We start from the raw sequence: 24,447 nt of genomic DNA on the forward strand, positions 1-24,447 counted from the left end.
TTCTTTTTTCTTTTTTAAATATCCTCTTGTCCCGATAAAAAAAATTGTTTGTGTTTGCAGTGAGTGGTTTGAGAGTGCATTCGTCTGAAAGCGGGCAGACAGGAAGTCAGGGGTCAATGAACGTGTCAAAGGGCAGCCATGTTTTGTAAGGTCTGTGAGTCCCGCCCCCCCGCCCCCCCCCCCCCCCCTCGCTGCCCCACCCCTGACTCAGTAGGTCATGTGATCACATGCCGGAGGCTCCCAGTCCCATGCTGGCAGTGTGGCTCATACAGGGCAGTGTCTGAACAGCTTTGGGAAAGTCGTGGGCGAGGATGCGGCCGTTCTCCCCCCCGTTCCCGTTCCCACTCATCCTGGTCAGGGTGGAACAGCGCATGGCGTCGTTGATGGATTGCTGGAAAAAAACAAAAAACATGGAGGAGTTAAGACAGCAGAGGAGACATCAGCCACAGACAGGCACATACGCCCTCACAGGAATATTTGTGAAAAATTAACACTGCATTCTTAACAAAAAAATAAAGTTAGTAGTAGTAGTTCTAGTTACCTAAAGTTCTAGGACTAAAAAATTTAATTGTCCCTGTAGGGGCATCCTTTGAAGAACCGCTTTTGGGTTCCATGTTGAACCCTTTCCACAGAGGATACCCCTACCGGGACAAATTAAGAACTATAATTTTTTCGAAGAGTGTGTACATAGATATCCCCAGGGCCCAGGATTTCAAAAACTTTTAATCTAGATCAGAATGATCCAGATTATTTTTTGTTCTATCCAGGATCAGATCGAGCTGTCTGACTTCCCCCATACTACTCCAAATCTGCCAGATGCAGTAGATCTGATTCTGGATAGCATTCTGACCTAGATTTATTCTTAATCTATTCACACCTTTAAAATACTTGGGCCCAGGGGATATATGCTATAGAAAGACAAAAATAAGCGGAAAACACACAAGACGTTTCAGCTTCAAGGCCTTTACTGCTTTCAACGTCTCATTTTGTTCCACTTTGTTGTTTTTCCTCACAGGTATTGTTCACATGCTTTTCCTCACACAGGCAGTGTGTACAAAAGCACTTGATTTCAGCGATATCTTTGAATCACATGAATATATGAGGAGAAGAAGCGGCCACCATGTCTCTATTACGATGTTGTGTTGGCACAGAAGACAATTCCGGCACACAATGAGCTGTTAGTAGTCACACAGTGTTAGCTTTTCATTGTCTTTATGTAGTCCTGAGTGTTATTCGCAGGCCTTTAAACCATGTTGATAGGCAACATGCATTGAGATCCCAATTTGCGGCGAGAGGAGCTAAAGTCAGGGTGGTGAAGGGGGAGAGAACTGGCTTTATTGGCTCTGTGCTCCAGTCTATTACAATAAAAGCCAGTGGACCTGAAAGTCGAGCTAATGATGTGGCGTGTGTGTGTGTGTGTGTGTGTGTGTGAGAGAGCTAGTGATTGTGTTAGCGACTGCCTGCGTCTTCCGTCCTCCATCTGTACATGATTTAATTCCAGCCCGACCTGAGCCTAAGCGTGCAGTGTGTGTGTGTGTGTGTGTGTGTGTGTGTGTGTGTGTGTGTGCGTGTGTGCGTGTGTGTGTGTGTGTGTGTGTGTGTGTGTGTATTTGATGGGGATTTAGCTACAAGGCCCATGTGGTTTAATTGCTTCTCTCTCCGCAGAGTTTCTCAGTCTATATGAGAAAGGGACTGCTGAGGTAATGTGTCTCCTGCCGGAGTAATTCAACAGACAAGGTGTCTTTTTGCTCTCTGAGCAGGACACAAAATCGCACAAATGCTCATCTAACATGGTTATTATCATTCGCTGTGGTGTGTGTGTGTGTGTGTGCGTGTGTGTGGTGTGGAATTTGAGCTCCTATCCAAACAGGTGACTTTGAAGAGTAAGGCTTCATCTATAATCTATGATCTAAACTATCATCTCTCGACAAGATCTGATGAAACCGACCAGAGCAGAAGAGCGTGTCTCTGAGCTCCACTCGCTCTGCCTCATGATGAACATAGATAGGATGTGCATTACGATGGGCCTGCATTACGACAGACAGAGAGAGAGAGAGAGAGAGAGAGAGAGAGAGAGCAGACAGAAGGGAGACAGAGAGGGGAGAGGTAACGGGTTGAGAGAGTGCTAAAAGAGGTAAAATGAGAGACAGAGAGAGAGACAGAGAGAGAGAGAGACAGAGAGAGAGACGGGTAGAGTCGGAGCGGTTGTGGTTTGCGGTGGAAGCCGTGAGTGCTGGTGGCCCGGCTGTGATCACGGTTAGATGGACGGGAAGGGGTGAGGCAGATGTCATCATCATCATGTCATCATCATCATCATCATCATCATCATGGTTCATCGTGGTATCAGCGGGTTTTCCTACCCTCGTGGGCTCTTATATCTTAACAGTGTTGTTGCCGTACAGGCCGTAACTCTGCAGCTCTGTGTAGGGGGCGCTAGCGCCGCTGTCTAAAGCGGAGCAGTGAAAGGCCTGAGCGGCAGAGGAGGCGGCGGCTCGCGCGGACACCTTCATTCTCCGCGACTCGGTTCGGGACTTGTAGCAGAACTCCACCAGCGCCACCAGCATGGCCAGGCCCAGCCCTCCAATCAGGATGTAGAACACCCCGGCCACGTTACTGAGGCTCAGGGCACTCGTCTTGTCCTGGAGGGAGGGAGAGAGGACGGGTGAGGAAGGGGAGGGGGGGGGTGGAGACGACTCACACTCATGTGGTGCGCATCAACGCGCCACACGCACGCACACACACGTAGACGTGCACACACACACACACACACACACACATATATATACACTTAAAAACATGTATCACACACACCTACAAACACAAAACAAAGACGCACAGAAATCATCGTAACACTTTCTATGAAGCCCATATGCTTAACATGTACTCATAATTCACTATGACAGAGTAATTATGCAATGTAAGCATAGTTATAGACACACAAAGACTCATACAAACTCAGAACTCCATATACCAATACCCCTAATGCATCATACTCACAGTAAAGTAGCGTTTCATAATGGCTGGTCACTTTTTCCTCAGGAAACATACAGCATTATAATGAGCATCAGTGTGGTCCATTTCTAACAGCTTTGTCAGCAAGCAGCCCATCATTATTACTGCATCATAATCATTGTTATGGTGTGTGATAACATACTTATAAGCCACTATAAAGTCAGTCTTTGATTGCTTTAGGTAAAGTGACAGATATAATACACCATAAGCTCTTACTGTTATACTTATTACTCCATCATAGTACATTATGAGTATAATGTATAATGGATTCTGTATAAGGGCTTCATAGAAAGTGGACAATGTACAATACATGCTCAGATAAGACACAGACAAAGACAAACATCACATATACATCCTAAAACCCATGTACACACACACACACACACACACACACACACACACACACACACACACACACACACACACACACACACACACACACACTCCAGGTCTTCAAGACAGACACTGATCTAACTTAACATAAAACAGTAGACACAAACATACTTAAAACATCACTAAGTAAAATGAACATCAGCTAATATAACACACTGACTTAGCTAAACCACTAACATAAAACAATTAGTCTTCGACGCACACAAACAACACATTCATTCTGACAGTCAGATATTGCACATCTGAAGATATAGTTTTGATCTGCATTTTCTATCAACAACAGTTTAGCTTTAGGAGATTCAATTAAATCCTTGTAAGCGACATGCATCCATGCATTAAAGTCAGACTCAATTCTACTTAACCCACATACAGTATTATGCAGGAGGGCTATTTATTCTATTATCTCATCTCCTCATATTTATGACTAGAGATAAATGAAGATACGTTGGGGTTTACGATGTTGATCATTCCCAGTGCTAAGAAACCATGCAGGGCAGAAATCCAGCTACTATCAAACTCCCTGGTTCTGGTGGGGGCTGGAGGGGTTGCTGGGGTTCAGGTTTCAGACTGCCTCTGGACAGAGGTTTGGTGGGGGGAGGATCTTCTGGCACTTGAAAAGGGGAAGGTTGTATATTCAGGGGGGTGCGTGTGTGACGTTGTGGCCAAGTGCATGCAGACAGGCTGGTTGACTTGCTGTGTTTCAGGGTCTGGCTCCATACTACAGGAGTAGCAGCGGATCCACTGGGATTGCATCCAAACACATGCACACTCCAGGTTCACAGAGAGAGAGTGAGGGTGGGGGGCAGGGTCTTGCTGGGGCTAGGGGGCAGATGGACACTTATCAGGGGCCTCAGCATCCCTGTCTTTCTCTCTCCACACTGACATCTAGTTACTATATCAGTTCCTGTTCTGTATTCTAAACCTTGCTCCTGCAGCAAAGTATTCACTTTAACTTTTCAGCTTGAACTAATCTGTTTGGTTACATTCCCTCCAGAGTTATTCCTTAGCTTTATATTCATTATAAAATGACTTACATAGGGTGTAAACCTAATTCGAGATCTGTGTGCGTAACTCCAACATTTGTGCAAGTCTTCCATCCATGTCAGGGGAAATGTGTGCGATGATTCGACTTACTCATACTGATGTTGAGTTAGGATTCCACCCATACTGCCTATAAATCATTATAATAACATCTGTTCATCATTTATTTTTTATAAGTCTTAAACATACAACACTCAAACCCAGATGGTACTTTTAGGGTGTACAAATGTTTCTATTATGTTTCTAAATGTTTCTATAAATTCTTCATGTATTTGTCAGAAAACATCTCCAAACCCTTTTATCTGGTGCCACATATTCATTTGGTATTCAGAAAATGGGTTCAGGCACAAACAGGCACAATTCGCTTAATTCAGGTGACCAAATAAAGTCACATTTAGGCATTTACTTTTTTTTTCAAATCATTTTCTGTTGTCACAAATGATTAAGAAAGGAAAAAAAAAAAGAATTTTTGAAAGACGGCTTTTTTAACGTTTTCTGTTGGTAAACAACATAAGCGAAATATGTTGCTATTTTTTTTTTAAATAAACATATGCACTGCATTATGTATAAATCTATTTTACACAGACCTGTAATCATAATCAATCATATTCAAAAGTATATGAAGTATATTGATGATGATTGTAATAAATCATGAGGAGAAACCTAAATCTGTAGCAACAGGCCGTACGACTGTAGCAGTGTTAGTCGGTGTGAGGAGAGAGAGAGAGAGAGAGAGAGAGAGAGAGATCATCGCGAGGCCCCCAGCGCCGTAGAGAGTGCTAGTGTGTTTGGGGGTATAAGGGCTGGTGGTCTAGGAGCAGGGGGGTCTGGGGGGTGTGAGGGTACAGGACTGAGGAGTTTTAGACTGACCTTTCTTCCGGAGTCCTTGCTGCCACACTCCCCTTTATCGTACCACCATTTGTTTTTCAGTTTGTCTAAGACGGCTTGCTCACTGAGTTTCAACACCGCTAGGTTTACTGGGATTCTTCGAAAACCAAGGAAATAGCATAAATAACATATTATACCATGTTATTTTATGTTATTCATTCAGATCATCAGCATACACACACATTGTTTACTTGCTTAGCTCTTTCATAGGTAAGAACACATTCAGATGCACGCATATACACACGCGCACACACACAAACACACACACACACACACACACACACACACACACACACACACACACACATGCTCATAAACAGCATAAACATCATCTGATACATCAGTCAAAAGTGGTATGTATTAATACTCCATCTAGCTCTGCTGGCTTGCTCCCTATGGCAGTAGATGTGTATTACTATATCACTTTGGGTAACCGGCACGCTGTTACCACTCTGCTACGCAACGCTGTGTTTCAGAAAATATTCTGTTTCCCCTTTTGAAGGAGATAAGTCGTAGGCAATGCTTTGGCACCGGGACACAAACAAATCCCATTCCGTCCGCGGGGAGAGAAGTGAGACACCGCTCGTGTTGCCGTGACACGGAACGTGCGCTTGAATGCATGCACGCCTGCCTCACTTATACATGAGCATGGAGGCACTACAAATCAAACTGTGCCAAATCCAGACGCTCGGCCCATAGGGACTATAACTGTTTATTTTGGCTAGGAGGAGAAAGAAAGAGAAAGAGAGAGAGCGAGAGAATAGAGAGAGAGACAGAGAGAATAGACAAAGAAAGAGAGAGAGAGAGAGAGAGAGAGAGAGAGAGAGAGAGAACAGAGAGAGAGACAGAGAGAATAGACAGAGAGAATAGACAGAGAGAGAGAATAGAGAGAGAGAGAGAGAGAGAGAGAGAGAGTATAGACAGAGAGAGCGAGAGCATGAGCGAGAGAGAGAGAGAGAGAGAGAGAGATTACACCCGTAAGTAAAACCATACCCCCCCACCCCCCGGGGCGATTGGTCGCTTCAGCCCATACTGAGTCGAGGCGTTGCTCAGAGTGTTTGGCGCAGCGTTGGGTTTGCCGGTTACCCCCCCCCCCCCCCGGGGGCGCTGGTGGTGTTACCCGCTGGGTTTGTTTCTCAAACAGGGTCTGACCTTGGAGTCCCCGCCACCGCTGCCGCACTCTCCCTTGTCGTACCACCACTTGTTTTTCAATTTGTCCAACAGGCCCTGCTCGTTCAGTTTTAACACTGCCAGGTTTACTGGGTTTCTTGAAAACGATAATAAAATAATACGGGGGGGTCAGCATTTGAAGGTGGAGGTCATATTATGGACAGATATAAAAGGGCGATACCGTACACAGTGTTTGTGATTATGAAGACATTGGATTAGTCCATTTTTACAACTCCCGTGGTGGCTATGGCTGTTACATGTTATACAGTGTATATGGAGCAGGAGTTGGATTTGTTATGGAGCACGTGTGTAGACTTTGGAGTTTGGACATTAACACACATATATATATATATAGATATATCTTTTGAAATATATATATCTCGATGGACTGAAATGCTCGGCGGTCATACTTGAGCCAGGTTTTACCGAGTAGGAGACTGGACCGCTCAGGGGAGGGGAGGGGAGAGCAGCAACCCGTCAGAGATGCCTGAGACGCGGAAGACTGTCTCTACGTGGCTATTTCCTTTCACTGATAACAAGGGGTGTGGACACAAATCACTATGGAAACAGGGCTGTTCTATATTCAACCCACAGTGCTGCCCAGGTAAGCAGGTGAATGTGAGAAAACAGTCGTCAGACATTTAGAGCCATCAGCATTCAGCCCCATACGGGGACACTTTTGGGTGTCAAGCTCACTGGTGGGACTGTGTGAAGACTCAGTAGTCCTCACTGACTTACTCCTTTGTTCTACAACAGAAAGGAAATACCAAGCACCTCAGGGATCACACCTAAAGCATCTCTGTGAGGGCTGCTTCCCCCTCACTGGGTCCTGTGTGAGAGAGAGTGAGTGTGTGTGTGTGTGTGTGTGTGTGTGTGTGTGTGTGTGTGTGTGGCGTTTGTGTGCATTTTTATGTGTGTGCGTTTGTGTGTGTGGGTGCGTGTGTGCGTGTGTGTGCGTGTGTGAGTGTGTGCGTGTGTGCGTGTGTGCGTGTGTGTGTGTGTGTTCTGTCTCCAGCTGTCTGGCTGTGGACGAACCCTCTCTGCATCTGCATCGTAATGGACAGAGAAAAATCTGCAGGGGATCATTAAAACAATCCCAGTACTGCTGTTCTCTAATCATTAATGGCTTTGTAGCAGCATTTGGTTTGATTCAAATTCAGTCCAGGTTTCGGATGTCAAATCATTTCTCGTTTGAGGATACTCTGCCCCTGCAGACTCTATCTGTCTAGACTACTCAGAGCAGTAGACAGATGTATCCACAACCACTCCACACACACCTGTAGAGAACACACACACCTCACCTCATCTCTGTCTCACTGTCTCAGTAAAACCTCTTAATTCTTTCTCAGACAGGGGAGGCTGGTGGAGGCAGAAATCGAAGGACGGGCTCATTGTTATGTATGGAATGGAATGAGGAATGGTATCAAACACACATACCATTCCTCATTCCAACACATCCATTACAATGAGCCCGTCCTCCGATTTCTGCCTCCACCAGCCTCCCTTGTTCTCAGACTAGTTGACCCAGACAACAAGAAGTCACATGACGGTCATGGATGGTAAAGAGACCTGGCAGTCAATCGATTGGTTAGAGGCGAGCTGATGGGCTTTCTGGTTTGGGAGGCGGCAGTGTTTGGTGGGATGGTTTTAGTAGGCGGGGATGGGGTTTCAGTAACATCTTACAGTACCAGCCAGGGGAGGCTGGTGGAGGTTGAAAGCGGAGGACAGGCTCATTGTAATGCGTTGAATGGAATGAGGAATGGTATCAAAACACACATACCATTCCTCATTCCAATCCATGCATTACAATGAGCCTGTCCTCTGATTTCTACCTCCACCAGCCTCCCCTTTTGTACAGTACAGCACACTTCAGAGATGGATCGAGTCGCACAGCAAAAAGACAACATACTTTCACTAACTAGTTGATGTCCTGTGAAATGAAAGGTACATTAATACAGTATTGCCTATAGAGCTGAATTCAATCAAACCCACATTGGAGGATGTATACAGAAACACAAAATACATCTTTTTCACTAAGCGAATATCAGAATGGATTTGGCAGTGTCCTTAACAGGAAGACATCTAATTTTTTTCAGAAAATATGTGTGTGTGTGTGTGTGTGTGTGTGTGTGTGTGTGCATGGTAACAAGTCTACAGTAAACATGTTGTCCCCCATGAATTAGTGTAATTTTGTAAATGTCGGATCTCTATGGCAAGACGCATCAATTACCCCAGTTTCGTCAAAATTGTCCCAGTGGTGTCTGAGATATCGTGTGTGACACACGAACAGCGGAGACCGGTCCACAGTCCATTCCCGGTTTCATCGTGGGGGAAAACAAAGGATAATGTATAAAAGAAGATTGCAAAAGCAGGTTTGATTAAATCCAGCCCTGGGTATTCAGAGTCCACAGAAAAAGGTACATTCACTAATAACCAGTTTGGTCATTTGCAATCATTTACCCATATATTTAAATGGCTACCCCGAAATCTTCAGACAAAAACTATCAAGGGGAGATTCAGGTGGAATTGGATACAATACAGTACATCTAATCAGGAGCGGACATCATCCGGTAAAGAAACCCATCTTCTCAGGTCATGTCAGGTGTCAGTGAAAGCCCTCGCGCTGGCTGTGAATTCTGTATAGCTCACTCAGACAGTGATTAAAAGTACAAGGACTGATAACAAAGGGTAAAGAGAGCAGCATGTCTGTGGCCTCCCCCTGGTACAGGGAGGAGGCAGGACTATGTCACCCTGCCAGATTCATTCTACTTCTTGTCTTTTTCTCCCATACAGTGGTATGGTGGCGGTGATGTATCAAAATGAAATCTCATTTTGTTTTCAAACAAAGATCTCGATCTTGCCCCCGGGTGATACGATCAGGCAATTATTTCTAGTCTGTGTGAGATTCAGCGTTGTGTGACCCTGGCAGTGCTGGGTGTCCACTAAGACGGACTCTCAGAATTACTCTTTACTGAGGCGGACCCCCAGGATGACTCTACACTGATGCGGACCCCCAGGATGACTCTACACTGAGGCGGGCCCCCAGGATGACTCTACACTGAGGTGGACCCCCAGGATGACTCTTCACTGAGGCGGACCCCAGGATGACTCTTCACTGAGGCGGACCCCCAGGATGACTCTACACTGAGGCGGACCCCAGGATGACTCTTCACTGAGGCGGACCCCAGGATGACTCTTCACTGAGGCGGACCCCAGGATGACTCTTCACTGAGGCGGACCCCAGGATGACTCTGATTATTGAGTTTAAAGTCAACGGTCTAAATGGCCTGTCTGAATCTTTTCTGCTGTGGACGTATAAGTGAAGAGGTTGTGAGATGGGTTAAGGTGTTGACGTGATGTTAATCCTGCATGGCAGATATTGATCTCTTCACAAATAACGATGAAACACAAACATACATATATATCAGTTATCATCTCATGACGGCTTCAAACAAAATATGCTTCAAAGTGTTCATTGAAGTGATCTGAGTGATTTGAGCGCTGGCATAAGTGGAGGAGTGGGAATGGGAGACGTGATCTCTTTGATTGCAATCCGTTAGTGATTGCTTATACCCTGTTGGTTTGTTTGGCTGCAGGGAGACATCATCTCCATTCATAATGAAGTAGAGAAAGAAAGAGAGAAAAGGAGCCCAGAGAGCAGAGAGAGAGTGTGTGCGTGCGTGCGTGCGTGCGTGTGTACGCGTGCGGGTGTGTGTTCGTCCGTGCGTGAGAGAAAGAAAGAAAAAGCAGTGTGTGTGCGCGCGTGCGTGTGTGTGTGTGTGTATCCACACACTGTATGTGAGAGAGAGAGAGAGAGAGAGAGAGAGAGAGAATAAAAAGAACAGCTACAGTAGAGCTTCAAAGAAAGCCGGCCAAATCAAACAGGCTCCCTCAGATGGCTTTGGACGAGCCTCCGAATGTAATGAGAGGGCAGGAGGACAACAAGTGTTTCTGGAGGAGGGAGAGGCACGCTCGTATTTCCACTCATCACTTGTACGAGCACTCAGAGGCCGCCAGCCTGAGCGTCTGTTTGTGTCACAGACAGACAAAGGCTCAGGGTGGCTGCATGCACTCACAAACGCACTCACAAACAACACTCCTCAGTGGGAAGAGACGCCGTGGTCGAACGGCAAGGCTGAAAACACTTTATTCGTGTCTTCATTTATAGAATGTGGAAATACACAGATGTTAAGCTCTGCACCGTAGATCACCGAATAGAGTTCACGCATTTTTCGCATGGTGAGACTTATAGTGTTTGAATGTGGATCCAATGATCCAGTTAAGCCAAATCATCCAAATAATAACAATTTGCAGGAAACTACCTCAAAATGATTGCCAGTAATAATCACCACTGAAAAGCCACACTTGTGAGTGCTTTACCTCAGTGATTTCAATGCTTACACGTGTTACCTCAGTGTGATTTCAATACTTGACTCGGTGTTCATGCAAGACCGGTGGTGCTGCAGTTGCAGGTGTTTACCTGAGGGGGGAGCCCTTGGGTGTGGCGATGCCGTATCCTTTGGAGTCCAGGTTCCCTCCCACCTTCATGGTGTCGCAGGGCTTCCTCTGCTCGATGTACTCGTTCATGGTAGACTCCAGCAGATAGGCGTACTTCCCCTTGGACTTCCTGACGCGGATCACTCCCTCATCTGTGGTCTTCACAAACACGGACGGGTCGGCCGACTTCATGTACGACCACATCTTCTCAAACACGGCGATCTTTGACCTCTGGAGAGAGAGAGAGTGGGAGGGGGGTGAAGAGGAATATGCGTGCGGCATATTAGTGTGTGAGTGTGTGTGTCTTTGACCACTGGAGAGAGAGTAGGAGGGAGGGAAGTCAAGAGGAATGTGAGGACAGTACATTAGTGTGTGTGTGTGTGTGTGTGTGTGTGTGTGTGTGTGTGTGTGTGTGTGTGTGTGTGTGTGTGTGTATATATCTTTAACCTCTGAAGAGAGAGTAGGAGGGCGGGCAGTCGAGCAATATACGCACAGTATATTAGTGTGTGTGTGTGTGTGTGTGTGTGTGTGTGTATCGTAGACTGCCGGAGAGAGAGTAGGAGGGAGTGGGGTCAGGAGGACTATACGTACAGTATATTAGTACGTGTGTGTTTGTGTGTGTGTGTGTTTGTGTGTGTGTGTGTGTGTGTGCGTGTATCGTAAACCTCAGGAGAGAGAGAGAGTAGGAGGGAGTGGGGTCAGGAGGACGATACGTACAGTATATTAGTACGTGTGTGTTTGTGTGTGTGTGTGTGTGTGTGTGTGTGTGTGTGCGTGTATCGTAAACCTCAGGAGAGAGTAGGAGGGAGGGGAGTTTGTGTGCGTGTGCGTGTGCGTGTGCGTGTGCGTGTGCGCGTGACGTATCTACAGATACCCGTACCCTAAAGAACTCTTTGGTGGAGCCGGCGTCCAGTGTTCCGTAGGCGATCTCCGTCTGCTTGGCCAGGTCCTCGGCGCTCTCGATGGGTGACACCATCCTCTCCACCGTGAGGAAGGCGGCCAGGTTGGCCGTGTAGGAGGAGATGATGATGAGGGTGAAGAACCACCACACCCCGCCCACGATACGACCCGACAGAGACCTGGAGGAACAGACAGGACACACCGCAACTGACTGTTACAGACAGGTATTGAGACCCATAAAGAAGGCTTTAGGCCACCTATAAATCCAATTATAGAAATCAGTGAAGGCCGGTGGAGACAGAAATCAGAGGACGGGCTCATTGTAATGCGTGGACTACAGTGAGCCCCGTCCTCCGATGTGTGCCTCCACCAGCCTCCACTGATAGAAATACTATATGTACTAATACTAAATACCATAATAGGGCTGCAGTGTGTGCAGGCTTTTGCTACAGCCCATCACCCAGCACCACACACCTACTACACACTTGACTTTCATATTAAAGTCACATCCATCCCATTCACACACAGAAAATCCCTCCATCTTGAGGTATGATTCTCTCTCTCTCTCTCTCTCTCTCCCTGGTTAGACACACTGCCTCCTCAATACTCCCACCAGACGCAGACGCCACAGCTCCATGTGCAGAGACAAGATAACCACCATCCACAAAGAAACTTTACAACCCCCCCCCGACTTAATCTCACTTTACCAAAGATGCCAATATGTTTTTCTAGTGGAGGCATGCACATTAATTGCTGGGGATTAATAGAGGAGAGGAGAGGGACTTACAGCCACAGCTGTAATTGTGCTTTCAAAAACAAATGGCTGATCTGTGGACCCCCCCCCCCCGTGAGACTAAAGTCAAGTAAAACTGCTCCACGGTATGTTCTACTGCATCCTGGCAGGTTAGAGAAAAGTAGGGGAGAGAGAGAGAGAAAGAGAGAGCGAGAGAGATTATTTAATCACAATAACACAAACCGAAAACAAAAAGAGTAAAACTTTTTTTTTTCCTTTTTTCTTTTTTTTTATAAAACGATTGAAGATTAAATTGGAAAAACAAAGCCATCGTCGTTTAGAAGGCGAGTGAAATGAGGGGGGGGATGATGAAAGAGGGAACTGAGAGGCTGTGGATGAGAGCCGATCCTTTGAACATGTGTGGACGGAGGGAGAGAGAGAGAGGGAGAGAGCAGAAACATCCCACATACAGCATGTCATCGCTCCAATCAGTACCGTTTGTTTGTTGCTTCGTGTTTGTCAGTGAAATCAAAAAAATCTGCAGAAAACACAGCTCCCACCCAGTGGCGATGTGAATCAAAGTTCATGACAAATACTGTAGCATTCAGGAAGGTCTTGGCTAAAGAACTAGCCATTGTATCAGAGTTATTTCACACAGTCTGCCTGGTCTGAATCCTTGGCATCGTACAAACTGCGTGTGAGACCATTGCAAACTGCCTGTGAGACCATTCAATACTATGGATCCCCTGGCTTGAAAAAACCTCTAATTGCTAATTTCTGTTATTTATGCTAATGAATTCCCTTGTTATTGAATATTTTTGTCAAGGCACTGTGTCTTCCATTCTGAGGCCTGAGAACAGTCACGTCCTGGAGGTAGAGGGAGGGAGAGGGAGGAGGGAGGGAGGGGGAAGAGAAAGAGAGGGCTGCCCTGGCATTACCTGCTGAGCCAGACAGACCGCTGCACCCCAACTGCTACTGGCCTCTAAAGCTTGGCAGTGGGGCTGCTTAATCCTTCTAACTCCCTTCCCTCCCTGCCTGTATCTAATCTCTCTCTCTCTCTCTCTCTCTCCCCCTCTCTCTCTCTCTCTCTCTCTCCCCCTCTCTCTCTCTCTCTCTGCCCCCGTCTTCGTTTGAAGGGTAGACTGTGTTGGATCAGAGCAGGGGTGCCCCTCAGCTTGGCACAGCCACCTGGATAAACAGCACAGCTGGAATTAGGGACCTGCCACAATCTTAGGCCTACAGTATGTGAACTGAACTCCTGAGCAGGCCTCTGGCAAATTAACTTGTAGTTTTCTGTCTGGCTTGGCCCACCCAAAGTGTCTCTATGTACCCCCAAGCCCCTCCATCTCCAGGTCTCCACCCATTCCCTGTTTCTCCATTTCCACTCTTTAAATTATACTTGCCACAGTCCTCCTCTCTCTTTCTCTCTCTCAATTATTCACTTTAACAATTTCTTATTGCAGAACATTATATTTAATGGTTATGTTAATATGGAAAATTAATGGTTTCCCAGGGAGGTGGTAATATATCATAGAATACTATGCACATTCAGAGATGTAGGAGCTTCTGAGTGGAATGGAATATATAACAGAACAAGTCCTCCCTGGGACACAATGTGTGTGTGTGTGTGTGCGTGTTTCAGTGACAGACACTGCATGCTGGGCTGGAACAAAAGCCTACACACCCAGAAACTCTCCAGTCCCAGGGTTAGGGGACCATCGCTGTCAGCCATGCAGGCCAAACTCAAACTAAACCCACTGTACCCATCCTGTGATCTGCCCAGCTCAGAGTGAATCTCGCTCAGCTCTAAACTCTCATTAGAATTCCCCAGACTGGCCTCCTCTATTCCATATGTTAATTAGCATGACTAATGACTTTAGCAAGTATAAAAAATTAGCCAGTAATGGCGACATTACAATGGATTAGGAATTACAGGGGTTTAAATGGGAGAGGAAAGCGTGTGTAGCCTAATTGTAGAGTGATTCTGGGCAAATCAAGACAGAACAATAGTTTTCAGCTTTTTTGCATATACGTACTTTGAATCTTGTCAAATTAGGCGAGAGACTGCTACTAATGGTATGAGATGACCCACTTCATACAAGAGGGTTTTTTTTTGTTCAGACTTCAACAGACACAGACACAGACACACACACACACACACACACACACACACACACAGACACACACACACACACACACACACACACACACACACACACACACAGACACACTCACACAGACACACACAGACACACACAGACACACACAGACACACACACACACACACACACACACACACACACACACACACACACACACACACACACACACACACACAGACACAGACACAGACACACACACACCACTCCTGGCTGATCTGAACCCACATTGTGTTCCAGGGAGGATTTGTTCTGTTATGGGATAGAGCCTATTCAGCAGGATGTGGGCCAGGATCTTCCATAGATGGCCCTGGTTGCTTGATGAAAAAAGTGATGCATGTCTTGTTGGTCAGCATAGGCTGGGACCTCGTTTTCTGTTGAGGCTGCGCTTCTGGTCAAAGAGGTTTTGGATTTCATCATCATACCAGTCCTGATTTATTTTCCTTTCTGTGGCTAGCGGTGTTAAGTGCCTCCCAGTGCTCATTCATCTGTGGTAGGCATCTGTTCCAGTTTAATAGCTGTGTCTGGAATCATTTGTGCTTGCTGTTGTCTTTCAGTGATGCCACATCCAGTTTTCTATGTGTTTTCTTTTGGGTTTTACTTAGTTTTTTTTTGGGGGGGGGGGGTCTATAATCTGTCCAGCACTGTTCAGAACCAGAACCATGGCTCTTGCGACACAGACGTCCCTCAGATCCAAAGTCTAAGAGGTGACCCTGACCGTGGGTGCCACCAGGTGGTCTTTTATTTTTATTCTGGCGAAAGACGGTGTTTGGTCACTCCCAAACCATATTGGACACACTTGGTTAGGAGCAGGGTCCCATTAGCAGATGTCTTCCCCACTCCGTTTTTGCTCACGGTTCCATTCCAGATTCTGTGGATCTGTGGATACGTGCTTTTGAGCAGCTGAAAGCACACTGTCATCAACTGCTCATTGACACCAAGAGGGACTTCAGAGTTCTTTTTTTTTCTTTTTTTTCTAGCAAATCCGACCACACACACACACACACACACACACACACACACACACACACACACACACACACACACACACACACACACACACAATCACACACACACACACTTGAGAAGTGTATGAAGCGCTAATGAGAGCAGGCTGAGTAATTGGGTGCTAGTCTTGCAGGATGGGTCCTTATTATGCGCGGCCCTGAGATGAGACTGATACTCTAATGAGAGAGAGCTGGAACAACAATAACAGACAACAGACAGAACAGGAGCATTAATGACCAAGGCCAACATCACAGACTACCTCTCATGTCAATGAGGCCTCAAAGGAGCACAAGGAACAGGACTCAGTATACTACAGTGTGTGTCTTTGTGTGTTTGTGTGCGTCACAGATACATACGTACTGGACTATGTATGCAGACAGCGTCGCGTTTAAGCCCTGGAGGGATACAGTACATATCATTTCCATCAACAGAACTTGAACTAGAAACGTATATTAACGACTCAATCCTAATTTGTCACAATAAAGCACATGCCCGTTGCATCAGTCTCTCCCTCTCTCTCTCTCTCTCTCTCCCTCTCTCTCTCTCCCTCTCTCTCTCTCTCTAGCCTTACTCCTCTCCTCCTACTAAAGGTCAGTATTTCCATGAGAATATTATGTTAATGTTGTTTCCAGCCCTTAGTAACCAGACCAACGGCAGCTAAATGGCACACATTTAAGTGAGTTATGGACATTTCCACAAAAGCTCAGTGTATAATGCTGTGTAATTGCTTAATGTATGCTATCGTAATAAAATGAATAAAGTAATTTAGCGGCTGTTATATATGACTATAGTATATGGCTCAGTGCATCTTATTGTACACACACACACACACACACACACACACACACACACACACACACACACACACACACACACACACACACGTTTCAATTTATGCCAGTAATGGTTCTTCATGCAGGAGGAGATATGAGTGCAATCACTTTTTGACAGTAACCTCTGGCACCACATAAAGAAACACACACACACACACACACACACACACACACACACACACACACACACACACACACACACACACACACACACACACACACACACACACACACACACACACACACACACACACACACACACACACACACACAATCTGATTTCTGCCTCCACCAGCCTCCCCTGGTCAGTGTTGACAAAACCCCAGCGATACATCAGTGGGCTGTATTGCTGCTGCACACCCACAGAGTGTTAGTCACCTCAGCAGGGAGCACAAAGTATAACATCCATCCATACTGTAATTTAGAGCGAAGATCAATATAGTTTGCCATATAGAGACACACACACACACACGCACACACGCACACACACTGTGAGCTGCGCCACTCTGGAAGAAATACCCGTGTCTCGCTGGGTTGCCATGGTAGCACACCCTGCTCTCTAAACAGTTCTGTTGAGCTGCAGAGAGATTTTAGTCATCTCACTCCTCTTCTCCTCTATTACTCCCCTCTCTCCTCTCCCTCACTCTCCATTTCTCTTGATTCCCCCCTCTCTTTCCTCCTCTATCTTCTCTTTACCTTCTCGCTCTCTTTTTCTCTGCCCCTTCTTTGACTCTCCTTTCTTTTTTTCTTGGCCTCTCTCTCTCTCTTTGCCCCCCCCCCCGTCCCCTCTTTCTGTAGGAGGCCTATGAATCAAGCAGCCACAGTTCTTTAGCTACATAAGCCCACAGATAGACACACTGGTCTCGACTCAGCCGAGCAGAAACAGTACAGTATCATCAGAGCATTCATCTTTAAACCAGCCAGAGAGAGCTCTTACTGGCCCTGACGGGCTCCTGTAGCATATGGACCACTTAGCCTACTGCACTACAGTAATACTACACCATAAGTTAGCTTGGCCACAGATCTAAGCCATCGCTGTAATGGATACACAGGTATATGTGTACCAGTGGAGGCTGGTGGAGGTAGAAATCAGAGGACGGGCTCATTGTAATGCATGGAATGGAATGAGGAATGGTATCAACAATGTGTGTGTGTGTGTGTGTGTGTGTGTGTGTGTGTGTGTGTGTGTGTGTGTGTGCGCGCGTGTGCACATGTGTTTGGACGTGTGTGCGTGTGTATTAGGTTGTGTGTGAGTATGTGTGTGTGTGTGTAAGCAAGAGTTGCCTTGATGTGATTTACACCTAAATAAAACATGTATGTCATGTCCTGAAGTAAACTGAATGCTGGATGGTTATGAATAAATCAGTTGTTCTCACTGGCTGTCTCGGTACGGCCCTGATGTACAACCTGCTGTGAACGTAGCAAGAGTGGCTCCTTTATTAGTGTCATTAAGAACTATACACGAGTAATACAACATCAACGGGTTTCCCTTTCTTTACTCTGTGTTTATGATGAGTCTGAGTGATGAATGTCATTGGCGTCCTGAAAGGAGGCTGCGTTCAGATGTACATACCGCACCTTCAACTCATGGGATGGATGCAGTGAAGGGTAATCTATTCAAATCCTATTTCTTTGAAGTGAGAGCAGTGTTTCATTAACACAGAACAGTCATGGAAGCTACCAGCTGTGTAGCTGTGGTGTGAGGTATTACCCTTCAAAAGGATAGAAAGCTATGCAACATTCGAATACATATTAAAGGAAAATAAACAATTATTTTTGTTCAATTATTCACCGATAACGCATGAAAAGAGCCCGTGCAGAAACAGACATATCAGAATGAGAAAAATGTACAAATGACAAATTCCATCACTGCACAAGGCCAGGATAGAATATTAGACTGAATACATTAGTCATTATTGAATGATTTTGACTGTCAGGCTGAGAAATTGTTGTCCTGGCAGGTAGGGGTGTAAGTGACAGTGTTGATTTATTTCAAGCTGGTGGTGTGCAACGGTGAGACCAAGCAGGTGAGGATAGAAGACAACTCCTCTGGGCAAAACACTTTACTAATACACACACACACACACACACACACACACACACACACACACACACACACACACACACACACACGCACAAACACACACGCACACACAACAACCACCCGAGAAAGGAGGTGTGATAATAACCAGTCTGCAACCGCCCGACTAGAAGTGATGAAGTGAAAATCTGAGACCCGCATCCGAACTGAACCAGCAAATCTAGAAAATGCAGTTCCCTTTTTCCGCTCATGTTCCCATGGGCATTTATTTATTTAGCCTGCGTAGAGTTAGGCCCTAAAGCTTAGGCTTTATGCTCTAATACCAGATGCAAATAATGAAAGTAACACCACAATGTAGCCTATAGATATGAATTGCACAAGAATTATACATTTATGGATTTTTTTAATGCATTGTGTTGTCTTTATTCAAACGGTTCGCCACCCGTGCTCTTCATCCACACACTATTTCATGACCCTAAACCCTAAACTTTGGGTTATGAGTCAACCCATGCATCACTTGTGTGTGTGTGTGTGTGTGTGTGTGTGTGTGCAGCGCAGTAAGTCAAGGAATGTTTCACGATATGAAACGGATATCATCAGTTCACCAGCCATGAGTTGAGAGGTGCTTCACACACCCGCACGCGCGCACACACACACACACGCACACACACACACACACACACACACACACACACACACACACACACCAGCACCACCCCCCCACCCCCACGATCAATTCATCCCTAAATATATCCTCTGGGAGAGAAAGAGAGATCTATAAAGATTGGAGAGTGGAGAGGAGGATGGGGTGGGGGCGCTCGGAGGGGGGGGGGGGGGAGAGCTTGGGCGACAGAAAGGAGGGGAAGAAGGAAGGATTGATAAGGATGGAGGAAGGCTGGGGGAGGATGGGGGAGAGGGGGCAGGGGTGGGTGGGAGAGGGCAGGTACCTGCTCAGAGAGCTCACCTGTCTGCAGAGATAAACATAAAGAGGGCCAGCCGTCACGGACAGGGGCTTACAGGGGGCTGAGTGACAGTGCTGACATTTAGAAAGCGCAGAGTAAACAAGGCTTTAGAGAGAACAAATAGCAGAGCAGGGAAGTGCACACAAACACACGCAGAAAGACAAAGGGATGGAAATTTACAACGGGCTCTCTAGCTCATCATAATACACACACACACACACACGCACGCGCACACACACGGACACACAGGCACACGCACACGCACACGCACACACACGCACACATACGCACACACACGCACACACACGCACACAATGTCTCAAAATTAAACATGCGCCTCAATTAATCAGAGACAACGAGGATCGTTAGCATGGTTTCTTGCCTCTTGGTTTCTGATTAAATGCCGTGACTCAGAAACTGAGCTGTTTACACACTGCATTCCCCAGGGAGGAGGCGACACCTAGATTCTGTGCAAAATAGAATGACGAGATTGACTTTCTCCAAACAGGGAAATGGCTCCTCCAGACCTAGTTCCAACCATAGAAATAGAATGAATCATTCTATTTTTCCGATAGCTCCAACAAATCAAAAGGCAGTCAAAATAAAGCACTGTGTTTCTGACATGGAGCGCCAGGTTGACTTGGAGAGCCAGTGCTGTGTTGAGACTTCAAAGGGATGATACGGCGTGTGTTGATGTGAAGTGTTTTTTTTCGAAGTGGAGATAGTGGACACAGCCCAGTTAACATAGACCCGATGACCTTCTCTCAATCAATAGCCATTGGAGTTGTGAAGGAATCCCACAGAGAGAGCAGCTCGCTCCAGTAAACCCCCACATGCGGGTACACAAACTGTCCAAGGTCATCCGAGATATGAAGAAAGAAATGTGAACACGTTATAGCCTATTGTACAGATAGGGATGGCATTTTTCGGAAAGGGAATACCACCTTTGCCATTTTTCGTCACTTTATTCAGATAGCTTAGAATGAGAGGGAAGAGACATATTTGAAAGTGGTGGAGGTTATGCTTCGATCCTGTGCCACAATAGGCAATGTGTTCCAGCTCTGACCATGATTCCAGCCACCTGATAATGCTCTTTAAAGGTGAAGTATGTCATGTTGTGCATTGCTGCCCGCTCTGGCCACACAGACAATTACTTCCGCCCTATTTTAAAGCTCAAATGAACATACTGGACCTTTAAATCAATAACACTATCTCCCTCTCTCTGGGCCCTGGGCCGAGGGTGAGACTGATGACATTCTCCTCTCCTCCTCTGAGTAATCCCTCTGGAAAGCTCTGAAAGTCAACCTCTCAGTGGCTCTAATTTCAGACGCATTAATGAGATTTTTAATTGGTGACCTTTCACGAGTGGGACCATGGTACAGTTCATGAGAGCACTCGAGGGGGGAACCAAACACAGCAGCACTACTGGCACTGCTTAATATCCACATCAGGACCCTTCAGCCCAGTCCTTGAAGTGAGTCAGTTTTTGTATGGTGTGACTAATGCTTCTCAAAGGTTCAAATGCTGATTCCTATTAACAGACTTTGTTTAAAGTGATATGGAAAATCATTGATCACTCCATGGGGGAATGTTCAAAATACGCTGACTGTGGATCATCCTTAGTATGGGGACTATACATTTCAAAACATGACACACTTTAGATCTAGATCTCGCTTAGAAGAGAGATTCTTAATCTCCACGGGAGTCCCCAGTTTAAGTAAAGGCTGTGAGCTACTTTAACTGCTTTATAACAACTTCATCAGCCTTTACAAGTTCAGGAAAAGTCCAAACAACCAGCAAAAAGACTTTGAATCTCAGTGACACACAATAGAGACCAAACTCTGTAACCATGACCAGACTATCAACTCCCTATGCCGCTCCCCTGTCAATCTGAGCCTGTTTTATCTAGGGCCTTTTATCTCCAAACTGTCTGACAACTGGGTTATACTATACACTGAAAGCATAGACAAAGAAAACCCAAATGAACAACATTGAAACAACATCATTAACATAACACCATTCCTCCATTGCCTTCAAATGTTGCAAAGGTGCAAACAAAATGAAATCCAACAATACAGTACAAGATACCCTACAGGAAATCCTGCCAGATGGTTTACACACATACAGTACACATACTCCAAGATCTCTCACTATCTTTCCTCCCTATGTCGTAGGACTTACCTGGGTGAGATGTCACAGCCCTGCTGCATGAAGGCTCCCAGGGAGAACCACAGACTGTTGAAGATGCCAAACTCGTTGGTCTGCTCTTGGTTCTGCTGGTTCTGGTTCTGCTGACCCTGGCTCTGGCCCAGCTGGGCCCCGTTGGAGGTGGAGGCCTGGGTGGGCGTCTGGGGGTCCGCCCCGTCCTCATAGTCCTCCGCGTGCCACTCGTACGGGCTGAAGCGGCTGACCAGGAAGAGCACAACGCTGACACCAATGTAGGCGAACACAATGCACATCCAGATCTCGTAAGCCAGAGGGTCTAGGAAAGAGAAGACCCCAGGCTTGGACTTGGTGGGCTTCTTGATCATGATGGAGATGCCCAGGCTCATGAAGGGCTTGGAGAAGTCAATCACCTCCTCGCGGACCAGAGTGATGGTCAGAGGAGCCACTGCCACGTCCGCTTTCTGGAGGAGAAGTTAGGCATTGACATGAGCTCACCTTTAAACCTGGGTCTTGTTTATTCTTGTTTATTCCACCCAAGCATGAGTTAAGATTTCAAACCAGATACATTAACAGCTTTTCTACCAAGGTCAGAATCGATGGATAAAGAAGCAGAGACTGAGGTTATAGAAGACAACAAGGCTGAAGAGTAAAAGAGAACGAAATGTGTTGTGGAACTAGATTGTTGTGCTGGAGGAGGATAAAGGACCAGAGAGGCATTATTACCGAATCGTTAACTTCACAACATCACACCCTCTTCCCCTTCATTATCACAAAGACCTTTTTCATAGCACCAAGAACCATGGTGTGTGAAATTTGTCCAGTTTGTTGATTTTCCCTAGTCTTTTGTGCGCTCATGTTCCTAGTATGAATAGATGTGTCTGATTTGAAGGGGAGATAGAAGGATGGTGAAGGATTATTTTTTAGTGACAGAAAGAGAGTGCAGTCCTACTTTCACTGTGCTCAAGGCTACACCATCTTTATTACTGTGTTCTACTCATGCTTCTTTGAAATTCTCAACACATAATTAAGTCTGACAAAAAATGATGCTAACACGCATAGTTTTTCTACGTTTACTGATAATACATCCACATAGTATGAGTGTAGATTCCCTCTGGATAGATTATGAGCCCTTATGACACCCCAATGAGCATTCATAACCACCTTATGAACACTCACCCCATACACCAGCTCTCCAACCATCCCATTCCACATCTTGGTTTCCGGGTCTCTGGCACCATACTTCCCGTCGGAGACGACCTTCAGTTTATAGTTGTAGCCTACGTGCTTGGCGATCTCTGCAGCCAGCTCCACGATGTAGCCTTCGTACTTATCATTCCCCACCAGCTGCTCATGGTTCTTCTTCAACATCACATATGGAGACTCCTGTTGGGGAGGGAGTACACCGTTTTGAGTATTGTGTCTGTTGTTCCATATGGCAGACCAAAACCAGTTTATCTACTCAGTAATACATTGTCATGTTCACCACCTCAATCAGTAGTTAGAGAGTTTGAGATGGAGAGCACCAAATAAACATCTCAATTTGTACCCTAAAAATGGATAATAAAGCTTTTGGACTTTGAACTTGATGCAGATTCAAACACCATGGGTAAGGCTATCTATTCATAATAGTGACTTTGGTAGACGCTATTATGACTCAAATATGTACACATTAATGGGCAATATTGCTGAGATTAATATTTCCAGCAGGACAATTTGGAATGATATGAAAAAAAAAATCCATACATAATATGCACGATAATTCATGAAACCGTATCCCCTCTTAAAGATGAATACCAGTTTATAGAATTATGGATGACTCATAGTCAGGAAACTATCACATAATGAAATGTGTCAAAATTATCCAGGCATTGTCTGGTAGAGTAGTGTCATTACCTGTTTGCTGTTGTCTTGAAAAATAACAAGGTCATTTAAAAAACAAGGTGAAAAGAAATCTCTGAAGTCCTTTTTATGATTATGCCACAATCATTTAATTGCTGGTATAATTCAACCCAAAGAAGATGACGCATACATTTTATCATGATGTAGTGTTATGTCTTTGTCAATGGCAACCCTGTGGGTAGAATTCAACTTAACCAAGATGATTTGATCTCATCATTATCCCAGTGCTGTCAGCCTACTGTAGGCTTGCTACATGGACTTGACTTTACCAAGGAACCCGGTGAACCCAACAAGTTGATTAGAAGCTCTGGGGAAGTGTCAGGAGTCCCTCTGGGTTCTGTATAATGGAAGTGCAGACAATCAATGGCAGCCAACCCTTGCTCTGAGGCCATCCTATTTCTGTAATATCAGCCCAACATTCAATTGCGCTTTTTCAGACAGATTGGACATCCTCAGAAGATTACGACTGACATGACACCTGAGGCCCCTCTCCCTCGATCTCTCTCTCTCTCTCTCTCTCACTCTCTCTCTCTCTCTCGCGCTCTCCGCCTCGCCCCCTCCCCCTCTCTCTCTTTCTCCTCTCTACCTCACCCTCGCTTTCTCACATCCAATAGTAGGGGGGACGACGACAGATGAGCCTGAAGCTGAGAGTAGAAATGGTACACTACAGGAAATACTAGGACACCAATACCCACAAGTCATCTCAAGCTACCGCTTTAAGCTAAGGCTATGCAGAGCTCACAAA

The 24,447-nt window shown here is 45.8% G+C and overlaps 1 protein-coding gene across 1 annotated transcript in view; it reads right to left on the reverse strand.

The window, feature by feature from the left end:
• Positions 1-223: 223 nt before the first annotated feature.
• gria1a (glutamate receptor, ionotropic, AMPA 1a) overlaps positions 224-24,447 on the reverse strand; it is a gene marked incomplete at both ends in the record, with an annotated part of 54,688 nt that continues 30,464 nt past the window's right edge. The window contains 7 exons of the mRNA XM_083686863.1: positions 224-391; positions 2,505-2,639; positions 6,487-6,601; positions 10,985-11,232; positions 11,882-12,080; positions 21,819-22,264; positions 22,980-23,186. Coding sequence (XP_083542989.1) covers positions 224-391; positions 2,505-2,639; positions 6,487-6,601; positions 10,985-11,232; positions 11,882-12,080; positions 21,819-22,264; positions 22,980-23,186 — 1,518 coding nt within the window. The remainder of the gene's footprint in view (positions 392-2,504; positions 2,640-6,486; positions 6,602-10,984; positions 11,233-11,881; positions 12,081-21,818; positions 22,265-22,979; positions 23,187-24,447) is intronic.

The sequence above is a fragment of the Argentina silus genome (assembly GCF_951799395.1).
Source record: "Argentina silus genome assembly, chromosome: 15".
In the NCBI taxonomy this organism is placed as follows: domain Eukaryota; kingdom Metazoa; phylum Chordata; class Actinopteri; order Argentiniformes; family Argentinidae; genus Argentina; species Argentina silus.